Genomic DNA, 19,558 nt, shown 5'->3' with positions numbered 1-19,558 from the left:
ATTTGTGATGGATAGATCGAGGTTTGTACATGGCCAATTGCTCTTCTATTGTATCTGATACAGAAAACACATGATTCTAGATTGAAACCATCATCGTCCACATATGGCACTTCTTAGGCCTTTGTTTCATTTTGCAGTAAGTTTTCAGTACTGTACCGAAACCATTTTCATCTACTGGAAGTTCCTAAATCCAATGCCCACGGAATTTGTTAATATCTCAAGTTAAACTTGGCAAAATGGGGAAGATGAAACGTCACAATAAAAACTCATCTGCTGGATTGGAAACAGCTGCTAGTTTAATTTGATCCCATTACTCAAAATCACATCCTCATGACTCCAAAATGCAAAGAAGGAACTAAAACTCACACAGGAAAGCTAACTGTAAGAAAAGCATATTAGACTAACTTGTGCAAGCATTTATTCAACCTGCAAAAGCTTAACTTTGCTTGTCCAGCACTCCTGACACCAAGATAACTACCGGCATGATGACCGATTAGAAGGGGAAAAAAGGTTCATTTTAATGTAAAAAAGTATGAACAAAATCCCACAAAAAGAAAGGCTATTACGATAAACAATCATTAAGTAAAGTTTTAATACCATCAGAAGATTCAGAACTGCCCACTTTTATGTATCCATCAGGCAAGAACATTTACTAGAGATTTTCGTACCGTTGGTTTTGTATAATTGTCTCTGTGGCTCTTGTCATCCCATCATGTGCCCTAATATTTCAGAACTCACACCTTGGCGTGCAGTTTTATTTCCCTAAAATTCCTTTCAGATACAAACATTGCAAGTCTTCACAATTATCAATTCTTCTTAACTGGAATATTATCAAATAAGCTGTGTACTTGCTTCTGCTTGATTTGCTTCTTTTAGCTACTTCGGCTGATTTGTTATTGTGCATGCCCATATCTAATTCAAATGTGTCCTTGATCAATAGCATTGCATCCAACTTTAAAACAATTCCTTGGTAGTCACAATAACTTCAATAGTTCTTATCAGCAAGAGGGACCAAAATTTTTGTTTGAAGATTTATGCTTGCAGTTTTCTCATTCTACTGAAATGATAAATTCAACTTAACACTCCCATCCCATCACATCACTTTCTCAGCAATCAAGTATTCTATGACAAACTATCCAATTTAACGGCATGCGTTACCATAACACCAATTAGCTGTTTAATTACTGAGAAATCAAAGGAAAGTTAACTAGGAGGTACCTTCTCTTGATTATATGAGCATGACAATCGCAATTCAAACGTTTTCCTATAGCAGCTTTATTAGCTTAAACAAGACAGTCGTTTAACAGCTTTAGCCCATACATGACCAACATGGTCTTGATCTTGACAGCAATATCGCCACCTTCTAGCCAAAAACCAGTGATTCTGCTTCTTTTATCTGGAAGGCATCCAAAAGAGTGAAATTCTCTTTTTATTTGTGCAATTTGCAAGTGAGAAAAACTACCGGTTCTTGGTTTTCCTTACAAGTTACAAGCCATTTAATGCGTTTCGATAGTCCCACATCGGCTAAAGAGACTATGTAAGCGAGACGAGTCGTGTATATAAACGAAAGCTGAACCCTGAACAAATCATACCTTTCTCGGCCTTTTGGCTAAGATCAAGTGTAGTATCTGTTCTTATCAGTTTAATATCTGATACGTGGGCCATAGGTCCACACGATATTAAATTAATTTTTTTAGGGGGAGGGTCCATCACGGTAGCTTGCTACCGGGGCTCTCAGGCGTCGCTCTAGCGTTGCACTACTGCAGGAGCCTGGCGCGCCCCACCAAGTCCAGTTTAAATGTTGTCACTTGTTCTTGACAGGTCAGCGGTCAGACCACGCCGGTCGATCTTAAAGCCAATAGATAGAGGTTGGACAGCTACGTCAGATATATTACGCCTTGTTTCCTGTCCTTGTAATTCTCTTCGACAACGAGAAAATCGAACTCCTAACAGAGACCCAACATGTTCCTGGTCGGAAGACAAATAAACCACATTTTACTTCATGAGAACTCTGCGCACTGAATTCAATCTCCGGGTTTTGTAACCCGAGCTTGTGACCCAAGTGAGGGCTTCATGTTGATTGGACATTGTCTCTACTTGCGAGGTCGGTTCTGATAAGAGAAACATAAAAAAATAATGAAAATGTAATTTAAGAGAGAGACAAAATCTATTGTGGGTTGCGGTAGTTTTCTACGATGTATTTTGTTCTCTCTTCTTTTTTTTTTTGTCATTTTATTTTATTTTATTTTTGTCATTTTAACCCTCTAGTATTAACTTGGCATGAGATTTTGTGTTTTGTTTTGAATATATATATATATATATATATATATATATATATATATATAAAATATATATATATATTTTATGTTGAGTTGATACTTAATTTTAAAAAATAAAATTTAAATTTATTGATTTAAACCAAATAAAATTTTAAGAGTCTAGATTAAAATCAAAACAAAAATTCAACCTCTCTTTTTTTTTTTCTAAGAAATAACATATTTACCTCAACTTTTTACCTAGTCTTTGGTTGGACTCAACATATTTATTATTACTTATTAACATATATAATTTTCAATTTATTTTATTAAATATATATAACTTTTTAATTTGTAGTTGAAAAATTTCTTGGTGATTAACAACAATAAAACACCACAATTTGTTTTGTGTTGAGAAAAAATATACTCTATCCCATAGCCTAAAACAAGGAATCATATTAGTAAGATGAAAACAATAAAATAAGATCTTGTTTATTTTATGAAAAGTAATTTTCTGAAAATTACTTTAAAAATTTTATATGTTGGTTTGTCATTATAAAAATTAATTAACAAAAAAAACTTTTCAGTTAAAGAAAAATTTAACTTCCTGAATTTAAATAGAAAAGAAATTGTAAGATATTTAGAAATATTATATTATTTGCTGATTATATCAAATTTGATCCTCAAGCTTTTGATTACTATATATTTTATCTTGAATCTTTTTTTAAAAAAATTTTATCCCTTAAAATTTGATTTAATTTTATTTTTATATTAACCTTGTTTCTTATTTTTATGATTGTTATTTGCTTTTCTCTTATCATTTTTTAATTGAAAATTTTTATCTATCAAATTTGATCATTTTTTTTTATATTTACTTATTTTATTTAAAATAATTTATGAAATTATAATTATCATTATTTTAATTTCATCATCTTTAAATTATTTTATTTGTTAGATTTGATTTTTATTGTTTTAATTATTATTTATTTTATTTGAGATAATTTATGAAATATATATTTTTTAATTTCATTCTCGTTTAATTTTTTTTAAGATTTTTTTTATTATTTTAATAAACTTGAAAAAAATAAGTTATTTTCCAACTTATTTTTATAATATAAAAAAATGTTAGAAAATACTAATAGCTTGTATAGGGGGGGGGGGGGTGTTAACAATAAGATAAATAGCGCCAAAAAAACTGAAAAAAGGACCCAATTGTAAATTCAACTTCGACAAGCCCTTTTCCACTTCGATTTTTATCGAAGGCGGGGAAGCAAAAACAAAATAGCATCATTCCCACCCAAAAAAACCAAACTCAAACAGGGAAACAAAGAAAGCGAAAAATGGAGAGAAAAAGCTCCAGCAAAGAGTTGCAGAATCTTCTGCAAGCCATCAAATCTTCAGATGTAAGCTAGCTCCTTCACTTTCTTCATTTCTTGCCTTCTTATTGTTTTTTGTTGTTTGGTTACCAAAATCGAAATTAGATCTCTCAAAAACAGCAACGAAATGATTCGTCTCATTTATGATTTTGTGTATTTTGATAATCTGAGAGGTTTCGAATGCTAATAATACAGGTTGTTGAGAGCCGGATTGAACTAGTTAACAAGCTTCGGGATCTTGATTTCCTGGAGATATTCGATTTGACTTCTCTTCTTGAATTCTTCACAGTATCCCCCATTTTACTTATTTATATTTTGTTTACTTTTTATTTATTCGGAAAATGTATGTCACTGATGTAAAATAAAAAATTAGGGTTTGGAGATTAGTTTGGATTCCTATGATTTTGGATGCTTACGATAGATGTGCTGAATATCTTCGTTGTTAGATGTATTTTTTATTATTATTTTGCCTTAACAAGAAGCTGGACATTTTGGGAAGACTTTACTTGCTTGGATATATCTCAATGCATGTTAAACAAGACTATTTTGAGCGTGGCTGCGAAATATGTAGATTCAGATGTGTCTGGATGTTTAGTACAGTTTCTTGCTTTTGGGACGAAGGTAGAGTTTCACTTTAGCTTAATTCATTTTGTTGGTATTCTTGTTAGACATTCTGTTGAGTGGTATGTCTGTTCTTGACCTTATTGAGACCGTGTGTGCATTAGGCAAGTGGGTGGTGTGGAAAACATCTGAAGATGACTGCTATGTCAACTGAAGAATCTCAAGAAGAACATTCAAATTTATTCTTTCAGGTATGTACTAATCTCTGCAGCGCCATTGGGTGTAGATTGTTCTGTTTAGGATAGTATTCTTAGGTTTTTCTCGATGACTAGCATGTGGTTTCCCACTCTTGATCTGTGTTTTTCTTAGCAAAGAGGCTTCCTGGAACGAGCTGGATAGCTGACATGACCTTGATGGTCTTTGTTTATAGTTATAGAAACTAAAATAACACTGGCAGTCTTTAATTGTATGTTTTCTGAACTTTTAGAAACCAGTAGTGTGTTATTACTTAGTAAGGACAACTTTTGCAGAATACAATAATATTTGAATGCACTCAATCAGTTGCAGGTCTATGTAAATTTGTGAAACAATTTTAGTTTTCTCAAGGCTTAACTATGCTATATCATTAGCTATACATGGAATGACAATCTTGCATATTAAGTTGTGCATATCCCCAATGGGAATTTGTAAAGAGGAAAGTGAGTTGTTCGCTATAATGCCTGTCTCCTTGATAAAAGCTTTGGGCAAATTATTTAACTTGCATCAACCAACATCTTTTGAACTACTGGTTACCAAAATGAAAAAGGTCATGAACTTATGTTGGAGTTGCTGCAGAGCGGACAGCCATAGAAGTGCATATTTAGTATGTGAGAAAATTACTTATGCTGATCTGATGTGTCTAATAAGAAACTGGTCATAACTACTTCTTGAGTAATTCATATAGATTTTAGGTGCTTAATTTGTGTTGTATTAGTTAACTTTCCTTTTGTGCAATATATTTACAAGTTCTCCAATGATGAACATCCTCTCTTCTTGAAAATAATATTGGGCATCTATCTTGCCATGAACAGAAATGGAGTTTATGCTTTTGTAAATTATGGACCTTTTGAGCTGAAATGTGAATTTTTTATTAAGACCCCCGTGATTATTATCATATATTTTCTGAATAACATGTGGTAGCTTTTGCTTTTGTTTTTTGACTTCCTAAAGTTATCTTTTGCAGCTTCTTTTGGATTTATTTAGTCTCTCTGCTGCCAGTATGGTTGCTTTGAAAAGACACCCTGTTTTTGTTGACAATGCATCAGCAGCTGTTGTTGAGAGATTCATTTTGGAACAGCTAAATTTGATAAAAGACGTAGTATCAGAGATTAAGGTACCAGGTCTTTTATTTTCTTTTGTGCTTTTACATCATCGAATAGCTTGTGACCTTCATCAGGATGCTTGCTTGAAATACCTGTTGCCCATAACCTCATTAACAATTTTTACATGCAACAATTGTACTCGCAGTGAAAGTCAATGGTAGATTATCTGTTTTCAGGCTTACAGGAAATCATAATATTTAACATCTTCAATGATTCTGTCTTTTAGTGAAGATCTTTAGGGAAATCCTAAAACCGTGATCCATATCAGAGAGTCCTTTTCATCTCCTTCCCACTCTAATTTTTGCTTCTGAGTAAATTCCATCAGCATGGCCTTTGTGACATCCATAGCTGTCTACAACCATGAAACATAATTGTACTCTGAACCTTCGAGGCATTTAATTACATCTTTACAACCATAACGATCATACCACGGCTATCATCAGGTGGTCCATTTGAATTGCATTTTAGTTGAAATTTCGTTATCCTGTTTATGATATTAATTCATTGCTTAGAGGATTTAGTTAGTATCTCTTTCTAAGAATGTCCTGTTACCATTCTCAAGCAGAAGATCAACTCATTTGGCTCAGAAGCATTAAAGGCTGCACAGACTGTGATTGATACTGTAGTGAAACTATGCAAAGGATATTTTGATGCTGTGAATTGGGATCTTTGTGATGCAAGACCTGAGAAGGATGAAAACAATACAGATTCAGAGAGAGCCAATATAATGAATCATGTTACGAACATAACAAAATGCACAACAGAGAAATTGTGTGAACTGGGGATCCTTGCAGCAAATGATGGTGGAAGTCTAGTAACCATTCTCAATGTGTCATGGAAAGGTGTGATTACCTTGCTTCAGCAAGGCAAGAGGGTGTTAAGAGAGATCTTAAGCGTGCAGGATATTATTCTAACCCTAATTTCACTGGTGAATGAACCTCTCAGGTGTGCAGCCAGGGCTTGGTCTTCTTTATTGAAGGAAACCATTTCTTTAACTGAAGCCAGAAGGACATTTCTTCCATCTAAGTTTTACCTTACCAATGCAATGAAAATTTCTTCCCTCTATCCATGCCAAGCATATTTGGTGTACAAGGAGGTGACCCTCTGTGTCATAATGATCGCATCCTTTAGAATTTTACTGAGCTATGAAAAACATTTGAACACAGCTAGTGAAGTGTTGTCAGAACTTTTGGAGAAGACTTCAATAGATTTGCTGAATTCTTTACTCAATTCAGCTGAAGTGAAACAAGAGCTCAAGTTTGAACTTCTGGACTGGTTGTTCAGTGATGATTTCTGCTCAAATTCTATGCATGGAGATTCAAGTAGTTCTTATCACATGACTTCAATGGTTGAAATCTTTTCTGTGAGCTGTGAAGCTATGTCTGAAGCAAGATTATTGTTGCTTGGCAGGATTGCATTGTTTCATAATTTACTAAGATATTCTATGGATCTTGAAGATGACATAAAGATCAAGATCACTGGAAAACTCCGATGGTTTCTGGATATGTTAGTTGTTGAAGATGTATACTCCTTTGTTCTTGATTTGCAGATTCCTGTGCCATATGGTTCAGGGAAAACACTGGAATTGATTTGGCAACCTATGTTTTCAGCTCTTTTGCATGCACTAAAAACCTTCATGATTGTGGTGTCTTCAAGTTTTGCCTGGGCAGAATTTGAGGCTTTCCTGCTTGAAAATCTTTTCCATCCACATTTTCTTTGCTGGGAGATTGTAATGGAACTTTGGTGCTTCTTAGTGCGTTATGCTGAAATGGACGTGGTGAATGGCATCATTGATAAACTTTGCTCATTAATGAAGCTACTGGAATCTCCAGAATCAGTTCTTATTCCAGGTTCTCCTCTGAGGAAAGTGGCAAGGATAATCTGCTTGCTTGCTAAAAGTACACCTATGGCAGACCATGTTTACAGCTCTGTTGTTGGTGATGGAAGATCTCAATTGTCATCAGTTCTGTATGCAGCCTTGCTCTTGGAAGGGTTCCCTCTAAATTCACTATCAGATAACATCAGAAGTACTGCAAAACAGAAGATCATTACTGACTACTTTGGCTTCATAGGGAGTTTTGATGACAAAGTGTTGACTACTTGTAGTTCTGGTGCATTTGGGATTCCAGTTCATGCTCTATCTGCTTCCTTGCAGGCACAGTGAGTAACCATTTTCTTTTATTTACATACAACATATAAGCTGTTCTGATAAAATGGAAAGGAACTCTTTCATTTACATTTTGCAATCCTGACCAAACTATGAAGCTTATACATTGCCTCAAACATTTATAGCTCTCAAGTAGTTTTTCATAAATAGGATCAAAATCAGAGCTTCACCATCCCCTTTTTGCTGTTGCAGCGCTTCTCTCACTCTTATGTGATGATTGATTCCTTCTTTTATTTTCAAACCATTTTATCTTATTCTTAACATAGTCTTGCCAATGGTATCACCAAACTTTTCTGAATGATCCTCTAGTTTAAAATCATAAATGTGTGAGAGAAACCCTAAACAGATTAATCCTTATCCCCCTTTTTTTAATTAGTTAAAATAATGATGAAACTTTATGTTTTCTAGGCAGGTTAGCATATCTGATGTTGATGTGAAGACCCTGAAGTTTTTAGTTGCTATAATTCGTAACTTCAGAAACCCTGTCGAGAAAATAATGAAGGAACACTGTCATAAGCTTTTAAGTGAAATGTTGGGAATTGTTTCAAATATGAAGCATCTATACAAATCTGATGAGATGGAGGGAGTCCTATTGGAGCTTCAAAACCTGTTTGTCTCAGGGCCAGCAGCATCAAATACCCAATTGTATCAATGCAAACCATATCTTGCTCTTTTTATGGGAGGGCTTGGAGACATGGAGATGAGAGAGAGTGATAATTGTGCAAAAAGCTCTGCTGTGTGGGAGTTGTATCACATGCTATTCAGGGAGCAGCATTGGGCACTTGTCCATCTTGCAATTGCAGCATTTGGATATTTTGCTGCTCGTACTACTTGCAATCAGCTATGGAGATTTGTGCCACAAAATGCATCGCTTTCTTATGATCTGATGTCAGGGAATGAAGCAAGCGAGGAGAGGTTTATGTCTGAGTTGAAGGCATTTCTGGATAAGGAAGCATCTCTTCTTACCACTACACCTAGCATTGAGCAGTTTGAGTTGCTTGTGAAGGAAGGTATGATGCTGAAAGAAATGGTTCAGAAGATTTCAGGTATAGATGCTATGGAATGTCAAAGTATGGAGATTGATGTTGACAACGTATCAAACAAGAGAAGGAGACTCCCTGATGGAATCAGCAAGGGATTGGAATTACTCAAGAATGGTCTGAAGGTTATTGGTGATAGTATTTCTCAGTGGCAGGAAAATCACTGTGAATCCGCCGAACTTCATGACAAGTTTTCGAGCCACCTTTCTCGCCTTGAAGATGTCGTTGCTCACTTGACAGGCTTGGCTGGTAACGGTTAAGTTCCATTTTCTAGCTCTCTAGTGGAAAATTGTCTACAGAGGACGAAGGACCAAATTACTGACTTCTAATTGTACAGGTACTGCAGGAATGAATGTAAATAAAAGAATTAAGTACTGAGCAGGTATGTTTATTTGCCTCCTCTTCTGATTTGTTTTAGTACAAATTTTAAATTTAACGTGCTGTGAAAATGGCATCACTTCTCCCTCTCCAGTATAGCGTTTGAAAGAATTAACCCATGTAGCGGACCCATAATCACAGTAATTAGAAACTCCAAGTGCTATAAATTTAACAGAAACGAGTATTAATTCTTAATTATAGATTTGTCATTGCAATCATGTTTACTTGAGGAAACCTGATGGACAAGAAATGAAGACTTCTCTATGTAGTTTTTTTTTTTTCCCTAGAACTGGATTTTTTAGGTTTCACTTATTATTTAGTTATTCCTTGATTAATTACTGGAGTTTTTTTTACATGCAATAAATATGTTGGCAGCTTATGCTTTCCCATATGCTTGGAATATAGGCTGTCAGTAAATGCAGTGTTTAATCTGGCTCACTAAACCTGTTCAACAAAGATCTTATGGTTATAATGCTCAATCCTTTAGCGAGTGGAAGTAAATTACATTTGGTTACTAAAGGATTAAAAGAACAGTTTATCTTTATCTTTATCATTCTATATATATATATATATAGTAATAAAATGGGCCGTTAGCCCATTGTTTTTCATATTCTTGTAAAATCAAAGAGAATCAATTTTGTCCTTAGCTAGTGGCCTAGCTCATCCTACAACACTAGGCATGCTTTCCTAGGTCAGTGGGCTTGGCTTAGCTTTTCCTTGTTTCAGCACTGGGTTTCTGTGTGTCAATCTAATGGATATTTATAGCGCATCAGCTTTTGCGAAGCCATGGGTTAATCTAGGGGCAGTGGCCAAGCCGGTTTATTTATTTGGATGAAAGGAGGCAAATCTGTTTTAACTTTTAAGGGAAAAAAGAACCCGAAAAAGCTTCCTCTCTCGCGCAAACACAAATCACAAATATGTTATTAATTTTTGACTTGTTATTTCCATTACAAGTCATATTTTATTCAAACAAAAAAAATATTTTCTATACTGATTCTATTTCCAATTATACTTTTCAATTCAGTATAATGATTATTTTTTAAAAACTTAATTAACACCCTTTCCTTTATTTTTTTTATTTTTCTTTTTTCTTTTCATTATTTTTTATTTAAGTTTTAATTAATATCCCTTATTTAGTTTAGTTTTTTTAAAATAATATTTATTTATAATTGCACGATGCATCAAAGCTATTGTTGTAATTTATCTTTAGATTTTTCCTACTTGTACTTTATATAAATAAATTATATTTGCGTGATATATTTTTCTAAAAATTATTTATTTTTAGCAACCAAAATTAACTTTTAAGAATAAATAAAAATGTATAAAATAAAAAGACAATCAAGGTAAAATATTTGAAATTATTTACTCTTTGCTTCTACTAAAAAAGAATATCTTTCAACTTTAGTATGTAATTAATGTTAAGAATTTTTTTATTGGTTTATATATATTTTTAATTTATTTTATTGAGCATAAATAATATCTTTTTGTTTCTTAATTAAAAAAAATCATGATGTCCACAAAATGCATCCACAATAACAACACTTTAAAAAAAAAAGATTAATTTGAAATCCTATCTATAACACAGCACAAATTTTAGAAGTAAATTAGGAAGTCCACAAGGCAAATTACATTTCATGTTAAGAATAGAGAAGAGCTAAACGACCGAGCTTTTGAAATTATTTAAACCGATACAAAATTAAAGCTCAGCTCGGAACCTTGACTCTGTATTTGCTGTGCTTAGGGCGGTGCAGCCTAGATTATCCATATGCATATTTTATATGTAAAGGAATAAAAAGTACTAGGCCAAGGAACATATAGACATGTCCCAACAAATAAATAAATGTCATTTAACCTTAAAACCAATCATTATCATGGATTGGAAATGCATACTTTTTTAAATTATAGAAAAGTCTATAGATACCAAAAAAATATGTATTAGAAAAGGTAAACAAATCTCTATTCTGATACGAAGAGATTTCATCGACAATTAATCAGGCTTTCCAAATACAGCTCATATATGCTTTAAAACTATACCAAAGGTTTTCAACTTTAAATAGTAATCTCTTGAATCAGGAGGGAGGAGGATTGGAGTCAAGTCCTACCCTTATAATCGATCTAACAAATCTATCTGCCAGCCTATATTCAGTCTTCCAGATTTTCATCTCACAAGTCACAAAAATGAAGGCTCTCACTAACATTTTTCTTGTAGTTAGCCTGGCCATAGGCATCATTTTCATGTCAGTATATCAACCGGAATATTTCTATGGACTAGATTACGATGTTCGTGTCATCAACGGGTTCAAGAACAACTCATCGCTGCCGCTGGTCATATGGTGCTCATCAAACAATGACGATCTCGGCGGACGTGCCCTCCAGGAAGGTGATGATTTCAGTTGGAGCCTGAAGACCAACTTCTGGGGCACTACTCATTTCCTGTGCACCATGAAGTGGGATGCAATGAGGAGGAGATTTGATGCCTTTAAGGTTCCGAGGGATCTTCAGCGTTGCAGCCTTTTCAGGAAGTGCTCCTGGTCGGTGAGAGAGGATGGGTTCTATTTCAGCAATGATGAAGTGAACTGGAAGAAAGACTTCTCATGGTTATGATTATATGTTTTCGTTTTCTGGGCACCATGGCTTCTTTGCTGTTGCTAAAATCATTAATCATGTACTTTCGAGGATTTTCAAATCTAATGATGCAGTAGTTATCAGCATTTGGCAATATATATGCTAGCAATATTGCAGCAGTCCCCCCCCCCCTGTATTTTGTTACAAGTTCGGATATCCAAGAGATCGTCCCAGCTTGTAGTCATGTTTGCTGCAGGAGAGTATTATTAATTAATTAATTAATTAATAGAAGTTCTCAACTTTGTTTTTCAATAATTAAATTAGTGTTTGCCTGAGTAACAAGTTTTTCTTCGATCACTTGCAGTCTTGCACCCACGAGTTTATCTTCTGTATGCAACACTTAGATTTTGTTTGGAACGTGTTTGAAATGTACTTTTAAAAAGTTTTTTTTTTTTTTTATGTTTTTAGATTGTTATAAATTGTTAAATGTTAAAAATAATTTTTTTAAAAAAATATTATTTTAATATATTTTTAAAATAAAAAATATTTTAAAAAGTAACTATTACTATATTTCCAAACATCTTTTTAATGTTTGTTTAAATAATTTTTTTATTTCTAATATTATTACATTAGAATTATCATAAAACATTAAAAAATATCAATTTATTTTTTTAAAAAAAAACACATATAAAGATAATACTCTCGTACATATTAGAATGTTGTACCATTTTTTAAATTTAACTTGTTGAGATTGTGATGGAGATTGCGGTTCAAAATGCTTTTCGCTTAGAAATGTATCAAAATAATATATATTTTTTTTATTTTTTAAAATCAGCACATTAAAATAATTTAAAAATATTAAAAAATAATTTTTATAAAAATAAATAAAAATTTTAAAAAACATAATTTTAACCCATTTCTCAAATCCAAGCTCCTCCGTCCAAAGACAAGACAAAAGCACTTCTACTGCAAAAGACGGTAACTGGACTAAATTGATATTTGATTTTATTAATAACCGCTATACTTATAAATAAATATAAAGGATACCGGTAATGGAGTTTTTTTTTTTTCTTCTCTCTGTCTCCTTTCACGGTACATAAAAGGAATTGCAATAGAAGGATACCGTTTTTCATTCAACAACCTGTAAAGAGCACACTGTGTTGAGAATAATGATATAAATAAAAGAATCTAATTTCAATTCGGATAAGTTCTTGTTATTTTAATTTTTAGAGAATTGAATGAAAAATAATAACTAGGAAATATTTAATTATGTTAATGGTAAAAAAAAATTGAGCTTAAAACGAAACAATTTAAAGATTATTAACTATATTGGTTGAATTACTAGAATCAAGATTATAGAATGCATTCCAAACATGAACTAAACATGTTTAACATAAACATAAATTTGCATAATAATTATATAGTAAAAAAATCAAACTGAAGCTTTTTAAAAAAACATATACCTGAACAAATTATAAAAATAATATCCAAATTAGTTTGTTAAGAAAACTTGTTTATTGAAGCACTTGAAATTTAAATTAGATGAAAATTTATTGTTAATAATTAATTTTTTATCCTTAAAACTTTATTTCTTGTTTCTTAGTGCAAACGAAAAACTGATATCATGATTTCAACATAACTTTAATGATATGCATACTTAAACAAGATCCACAAATTCTATGAAATATCTATCAAATTCTCTCAACAATATAACTAAACCTAAACCTTATTTAAATCAAAATTATTCAAGTTAAGGAAGAAAATTGTTCATACTATTTATTCATGAACTAGATAATTAAAAAATGGGTTGAAAAATAATAATTCTATATGAGTTTAAAAATTATTTTATATTATAAAACATGTAATAAACACTTTTAAAATCAAATTAAATGTGAGGTCCACTCATATTAATTTTATAATTCAATATGAGTACTTTAACATATAATATCAACATGATTTGTCAAATCAACTAAAGGTGAATGATAACTTGTTCTCATAGAATCTTTGGATAATAAAAATTTCAAACTCAAAATAGTTTTGTGCACTGTACGGTGGCTTAAGTTTAATTAATGAAAAATATTTTTTTTTATTAAGTTTATATTTGATTAGTAATTTTTAGTCCTGAAATGTCTTGGTACATGAATAAATACATTAATTATGATAACATAAAAATGAATATATTTATAAAATTTTATTAATTATGAATATTCATGAATCATGAGTAATTAATATTTTGATTCTCAAACCAGCCAGTAAATAGAAATCTTCGGATGTCAGGAAAGACATTCCGAAATTTCTTGGTGGACTTTGTATATAAAGAAATGTGGAAATTTCAATTACTAAAGAAAGAAAATAAGAGAAAATTAATGCGGGACTTGATAACTTTCTATAGTTGAAAGTTTTTCGATATTATATATGCTCTCTCTACGCACAGAAGATATCGACTGCATGTATTTTGATAAATAATATCTTCACCCTGTCGAAAGAAATTTGCTCTCTCTTAATACATCATGGCCGCTGACTGGATCCACTTTCTTCTCTTCTTCAACTTTGCACTCTGTGTTTTGAGTGCGAGACCAGTTGAAGACGAGGCCGAGCAGATTCTACCAACCGTTCAGATCATCAATTCTTTGCCACCGCACTCACCACCGCTGAGTGTCAGCTGTTCTTCCAAGAACATCAAACTGGGTGCGCGCTCATTTTCTGTGGGTGAAACCTACGAATTTAAAGTAAAGGGAAAGGATGATGTATATTCCTGCGCAGCTCAATGGCAACGATACTTTGAATCGTGGCAAGGTTTTGAACGACCTAGAGATGAGAATCATGGAGCTGTGTATTCAAGGGCGGAGCTAGGAATTTTTTCTATCCTGGGCTATAATATAAATATACATAAATTATTTTTTTAAAATCAATTATTAACTTGTATATATAAATTTATCAAATTAATAATAAAGTTTCAATCCAAATACATAATACAAAATATAAATAAAATAAAGTCTAAAGTATATAAAATTGAAAATAAAAATAAAATACAATATCAAAGTTGCATCCTTCGATGTTTTGTAAAATTCATCTATGATCGAATCCGAATCAATATCTTCAACAAGCTCTCGTTCAAAGTAAATCATTATAGAATATGTTAAAAACTATTCTTTTATTTTATTGCGAAGCACAATTTTAACATGTTTTATAGCTAAAAATGCTCGCTCTGTAGTGGCAGTGCAGGCAAAGTCAAAACAAGACGAATCAACTTGTCAATCAAATGATAGTGTTGTGACTTATTTGTTTCAGCTAATCCTCGACATAATTAAGAAATGATAGACATTAGGGGTAAGCAAAAAAACCAAAAAACCGATTAAATCAAGAAAATATAAAAAAAAAATAACTGAAAAAACCGAACAATAAAAAAACTGATTAAACCGATTAAAATTTTGAAAAAATTGACTGGTTCGGTTTCGATTTTATAAGCTTAAAACCGAAAAAACTGAGCAAAACCGAAAAAATCGAGCCTACCGATTTGAATCGGTTTTTGTTCTAAAAAACCAAATCGAACCAAAATTGTTCGATTTAAACAAGTTTTGGTTCGGTTTAGGTTTTTTTCAAAAAAAGATTTTTTTGGTTTGGTTACTTTTTTTATAAAAACCGAACCAAACCGAAAATGATCACTCCTAGTAGATATATTCTGAAAGCTCTTATGAGGAATCACATCAATCTGATAATGCTCTAGCTAAAATCTTAAATAATACATTTCTTGTTCATTGAAATTTTCAGGATAAAATTTCTCAGCAAGCTTGGAAATAACATCAGCTTTAAATGATTTAAAGTTGTCCTTAAGTTCTAAAGTATAGCTAGGTATAATTTATATTTTTTTATTTGAATTATTTTATAGAATTGAAATTTTTTTTCAATTTCATATCCTTTTAATTTTTAAATTTATTAGATTTGATTCTTATTCTTTTAATTACTATTTATTTTATTTGAATTTTGTTTTTTGCGATTTTATCCTCCATTTTATATTGTTATGTTTTTAAACCTCGGCAAGTTTTAAAATTGATATATATATATATATATATTATTTCTTACTTTAACATGATCTGGGCTTCTTGGTTGAACCTGATTTTAGAATTTAACAAGTTGAGAATTTGGGACATTAACTTAAGTTTAGGTGATTTGTCTGAGTTTATTTTTTTAAGTTCATGTCTTTTTATTCTAGTTTCATCCTTCAACATTTAATTTTTTTTTTTTTTTTCAAGTGTGGGAAAAAACTCAAAAATTAAGTTGTTTTTTTTTTAAAAAGTTTACTGTGCAAGATAATTGAAATTTTTGTTAAAAATAATTTAGTGATCGGAAAAAAAAAATGATAGAACTCCATTTGCTTTTTGGTCTGTTAAAACCAAACTTGATGGATATTTTATTTCCTAGCTTTTGTTCTTGAAAATATGCTTCTTTATTAACTGTGGAATTTATTTTTTTTCCTACCTGGGCTACAGCCCTCCTCAGCCCTGTAAGTACCTCCGCCCCTGTGTGTATTGGTTGGTGAAGAAAGATGGGTTCTATCGTAGCTGGGATAAAGCCAGTTGGGTGCTGGAAGATCCATGGGAAACTGAGTGATTTCTTATGTTCGTGTTTGCTGTATTGTCGGAGCAAGTGCATTCATCTAGCACATTCAATTCTATCTAATAATAATAATAATAATAATAATAATAATAATAATATCAAGTAAAATGGTTGGTTCACCGAATCCGAAATATTATTTATATATTTATATAATTATAGACAATAAAAAATAGTTTAAATTATTAAATGATTAGGCTTTAGTTTATATTTTAATTTAACCTATATGAACTTTTAGTTAATATTTATTAATTAAGTTTTATTTATTGAGTTATTACTAGTTATTTTATAATAAATTTATTGCTATTGCTACTTGTATTATTTGATGTAACCGCACTGCACTGTGCATAGTATTTCGAATTGATTTTGAGTTGCAAGATAGGAAAGCACTGTCATTATGGATTTGGTTTTTTAATATCGTGAATTTTTTTAACTAAGAAATGGAAAGATATGTTTGTGTTTAATATAATAAATTTAAAAATTGTATTACTTGATAAATTAATTTTGAATGATAAATACATATTATTTTCGTTCTTATAAATGCATAATACAAATATAACTCCTCAATTTTAAATTTAGCAGGAAAAGAAATTATGTATAAATTACAATAAAATAAACTTTTGGAGGTACTACCCGAAAAATTTATTGCTATTTAAAAAAATAGTTAAACTAAATAATCTAAAAAATTAGAGAGAGGATATTAATTAAAAATCAAATTAAAAAACAAAAGTAAAAAAATCAAGGGTTGTTGGGCCTATAAGATGCCTTGATGTTTTTTTTTTCAGTATATCCAAAGATCAGAACCATGAGCAATCACTTTCATTGAACTACTATATCCAATAAAAATCAATTAGCGCTAAAATCAAGCTTTTTAATATTAAGGTCATTATATTATAAGACAACACTACAATTTCGGCGATAATATTATATGATTTACAGTATAAGATCTTGGGTACCCAAAAAACTTGGTATCATGATTCATTAGAATCTGCCATATCTACCGATTTAATGTTAAGTATGTAAAACAAATTACATAACCTGTATATCTGGAAAATAAATTAATAAGAATCTACTCAATCTAGACATTAATCTCTCTTACTTTTTTTATATTTATTTTTAAATAAAAAATTATATTTTAATTTTTTTTACTTTTGAGGTTTTAGTAAAATAGAAAAAACATAGTAAATATAGTTATTTTAGTCTCTACATTAAATAAATAAGGAGTGAATATTGAAAGGTTGGATAGATGTTTAAGAAGATATGCTTCCTCTTTTTTTTTTTTTTTCTTTAGTTCAAACCTTGAGATTAGTATCTAGAGAAATTCTCTGAATATAATAGACTGAAATGGGAATTTGCCTTTGAAATTATTAGGGAAAAGACTTAGGGCTTATTTGTTTGACTAAAAGTGGTTTATTGAAAACTAATTTCTATAGTTTTGAAACCCGGTCCGGCCTGGCGGGGCGACCCAGCCGACCCATGGCTGGAATCGGGCCGGGTTGAAGAAAAAATAGGGTAAGAAAAAACCTGGTCGACTCGGCAAGACTCGGTAAAAGACCCGGTTGTGACCCGATGACTTGTTTTTTTAACTAAAACGACATCGTTTTGATTTAAAAAAAAAATTGAATTTCATCCTCTAGAATTTGATTTTTATATTAACTTTGGTTCTTATTTTTATGATTGTTATTTGCTTTTATCTTATCGTTTTTTAATTGAAATTTTTTATTTATCAAATTTGGTCCTCATTCTTTTGATTGTTACTTATTTTATTTGAAATAATTTATGAAATTATAATTATTACTGTTATTTTAATTTCATCATCTTTTAATTTTTTTATTTGTTAAATTTGATCTCTATTATTTTGATTATTATTTATTTTATTTGAGATAATTTATGAAATTATATTTTTTTTCAATTTCATTCTCATTCAACTTTTTAATTTATAATATTTGTTCCTCATTATTTTAATAAACTTGAAAAAAATAAAACATTAATAAGTTATTTTCCAGCTTATTTTTCATGACATAACTAAACATTAAAAAGTATTTTTCAATTTATTTTCCATGACACTACCAAACATCGAAAAATAATTCACTTTCTTGGAATTCACTTTTCAAAATAAAACTATTTTCCAGCAAACAAATGGGATTTTAATAAACTTCCGAGAATATTCCTTCCTGCATAATAAAAAAGAAGTAATAAAAAGATGATGATAATAAAAAAAAAAATCAACCTTTCTTTTTATTTAAAAAAAAAAAAGTTTCAAGAGTAGCCCAAGTAACCAGAGAAAACTAACTATATCCTATTTTAAATGCATGCTTGTAACTATATTAGAGATTGTGATTTGTACATGAAAAAAATAAAAAATAAATATAACAAGAAAAGCTATTTTTTATGGGTGAAGTTTATGCACACTTAAGTTATACTTAACCTCAACCCTAACTCTGACTGCATTTCCATACACGCAATATAGCTGAGGCACAAAAACCCGCCCAGAGCAAACTCCACAACGCAGGACCTGGATCATAATTGCATATGCCTACCTTAAGAGATAATTGGTGTCTTTGCAACCCACCTCCCCAACAATCCCTGGATATTTAATTGGTGTTTCTTCGTCCCATAAGAGATTGCTCCACTTCTTCTTCGTTGGTGTTAGCCCGTTAGGTATAACTCTTTAGACTGTCATCATGGAATCATGGTTACGGTCCCTTTATCCATGAACACTTGAGTGATTCGAACCGCATGCCGGGAAAGTTTTGTCTGGGAGAATTAATATTTAATTATATAGGAATTATGATTTCAAAACGGTACTTATCCTTTAATCAACAACATACAGAGCCGCATAAAAAGAAAAGGAAATGTCTCTTTCCTTCCTTGATTCCCTTCTCATGTTGGGTGTGTTATAAAAAGAAATGGCGGAACTCAGTCTTTGTATTCTCTTGGCTCACTTCAACAATGCAGAGTCAATTGATATTGCTTTTGGTTAATGTAATTGAAAAAAAGAAAGATACACAAGATATAGAAATATGTTTGATTAGAAAGACAAGAAATGGAAATAAAATAAATATATTTTATGATGATATTTGAATGGATTTCTACTTTTTTAAAAAGAAATAAAAGATACGAAAGAAACATATCTTCTTTATTTATATTTGTCTATCTCGATTTAATAACTAAATCTTTAGTTCAAAGTTCTTATAAAAAGGATAGCAGACTAATCAGGCAGAGCACCACTCCTAACAAA

At 31.1% G+C, this 19,558-nt stretch overlaps 2 protein-coding genes and 1 non-coding gene across 5 annotated transcripts; all 3 read left to right on the top strand.

The window, feature by feature from the left end:
- Positions 1–1,588: 1,588 nt before the first annotated feature.
- On the top strand, positions 1,589–1,784 carry LOC118054755 (U2 spliceosomal RNA). The gene has a single exon (XR_004688546.1). It is a non-coding gene; the product is annotated as a U2 spliceosomal RNA (small nuclear RNA).
- A 1,737-nt stretch (positions 1,785–3,521) lies between these two features.
- LOC118054529 (uncharacterized) lies at positions 3,522–11,486 on the top strand. 3 transcript variants are annotated; one of them, XM_073407893.1, is made up of 8 exons: positions 3,522–3,658; positions 3,827–4,252; positions 4,357–4,443; positions 5,415–5,564; positions 6,119–7,713; positions 8,129–9,009; positions 9,098–9,142; positions 11,348–11,486. In XM_073407893.1, exons 2-7 carry the CDS (start codon positions 4,040–4,042, stop codon positions 9,136–9,138), a joined length of 2,967 nt encoding a protein of 988 aa, XP_073263994.1. In that variant the 5' UTR covers positions 3,522–3,658; positions 3,827–4,039; the 3' UTR covers positions 9,139–9,142; positions 11,348–11,486. The 3 variants fall into 3 exon arrangements, with proteins under 3 accessions (XP_073263994.1, XP_073263993.1, XP_073263992.1); XM_073407892.1 differs by having other exon boundaries at positions 8,129–9,015; XM_073407891.1 differs by lacking the exon at positions 11,348–11,486 and having other exon boundaries at positions 8,129–9,015; positions 9,098–10,097.
- On the top strand, positions 10,743–11,977 carry LOC118054530 (S-protein homolog 21-like). Its single transcript, XM_035066166.2, has one exon. The coding sequence runs from the start codon at positions 11,317–11,319 to the stop codon at positions 11,740–11,742; it is 426 nt and encodes a 141-aa protein (XP_034922057.1). The 5' UTR covers positions 10,743–11,316; the 3' UTR covers positions 11,743–11,977.
- The last annotated feature ends 7,581 nt before the right edge of the window (positions 11,978–19,558 follow it).

Source organism: Populus alba, chromosome 3, assembly GCF_005239225.2.
Source record: "Populus alba chromosome 3, ASM523922v2, whole genome shotgun sequence".
Taxonomy (NCBI): domain Eukaryota; kingdom Viridiplantae; phylum Streptophyta; class Magnoliopsida; order Malpighiales; family Salicaceae; genus Populus; species Populus alba.
The sequence above is the reverse complement of the archived record's forward strand: the minus strand, read 5'-3'. Positions and strand labels throughout refer to the sequence as shown.

Coding starts and splice junctions, on each gene's coding strand:
- LOC118054529 (XM_073407892.1), top strand. CDS start 4,040: ATGCTTACGATAGATGTGCTGAATATCTTCGTTGTTAGATGTATTTTT. Junction 4,444..5,414: donor ATTCAAATTTATTCTTTCAG/GTATGTACTAAT, acceptor TATCTTTTGCAG/CTTCTTTTGGATTTATTTAG. Junction 9,016..9,097: donor GACAGGCTTGGCTGGTAACG/GTTAAGTTCCAT, acceptor CTAATTGTACAG/GTACTGCAGGAATGAATGTA.
- LOC118054530 (XM_035066166.2), top strand. CDS start 11,317: ATGAAGGCTCTCACTAACATTTTTCTTGTAGTTAGCCTGGCCATAGGC.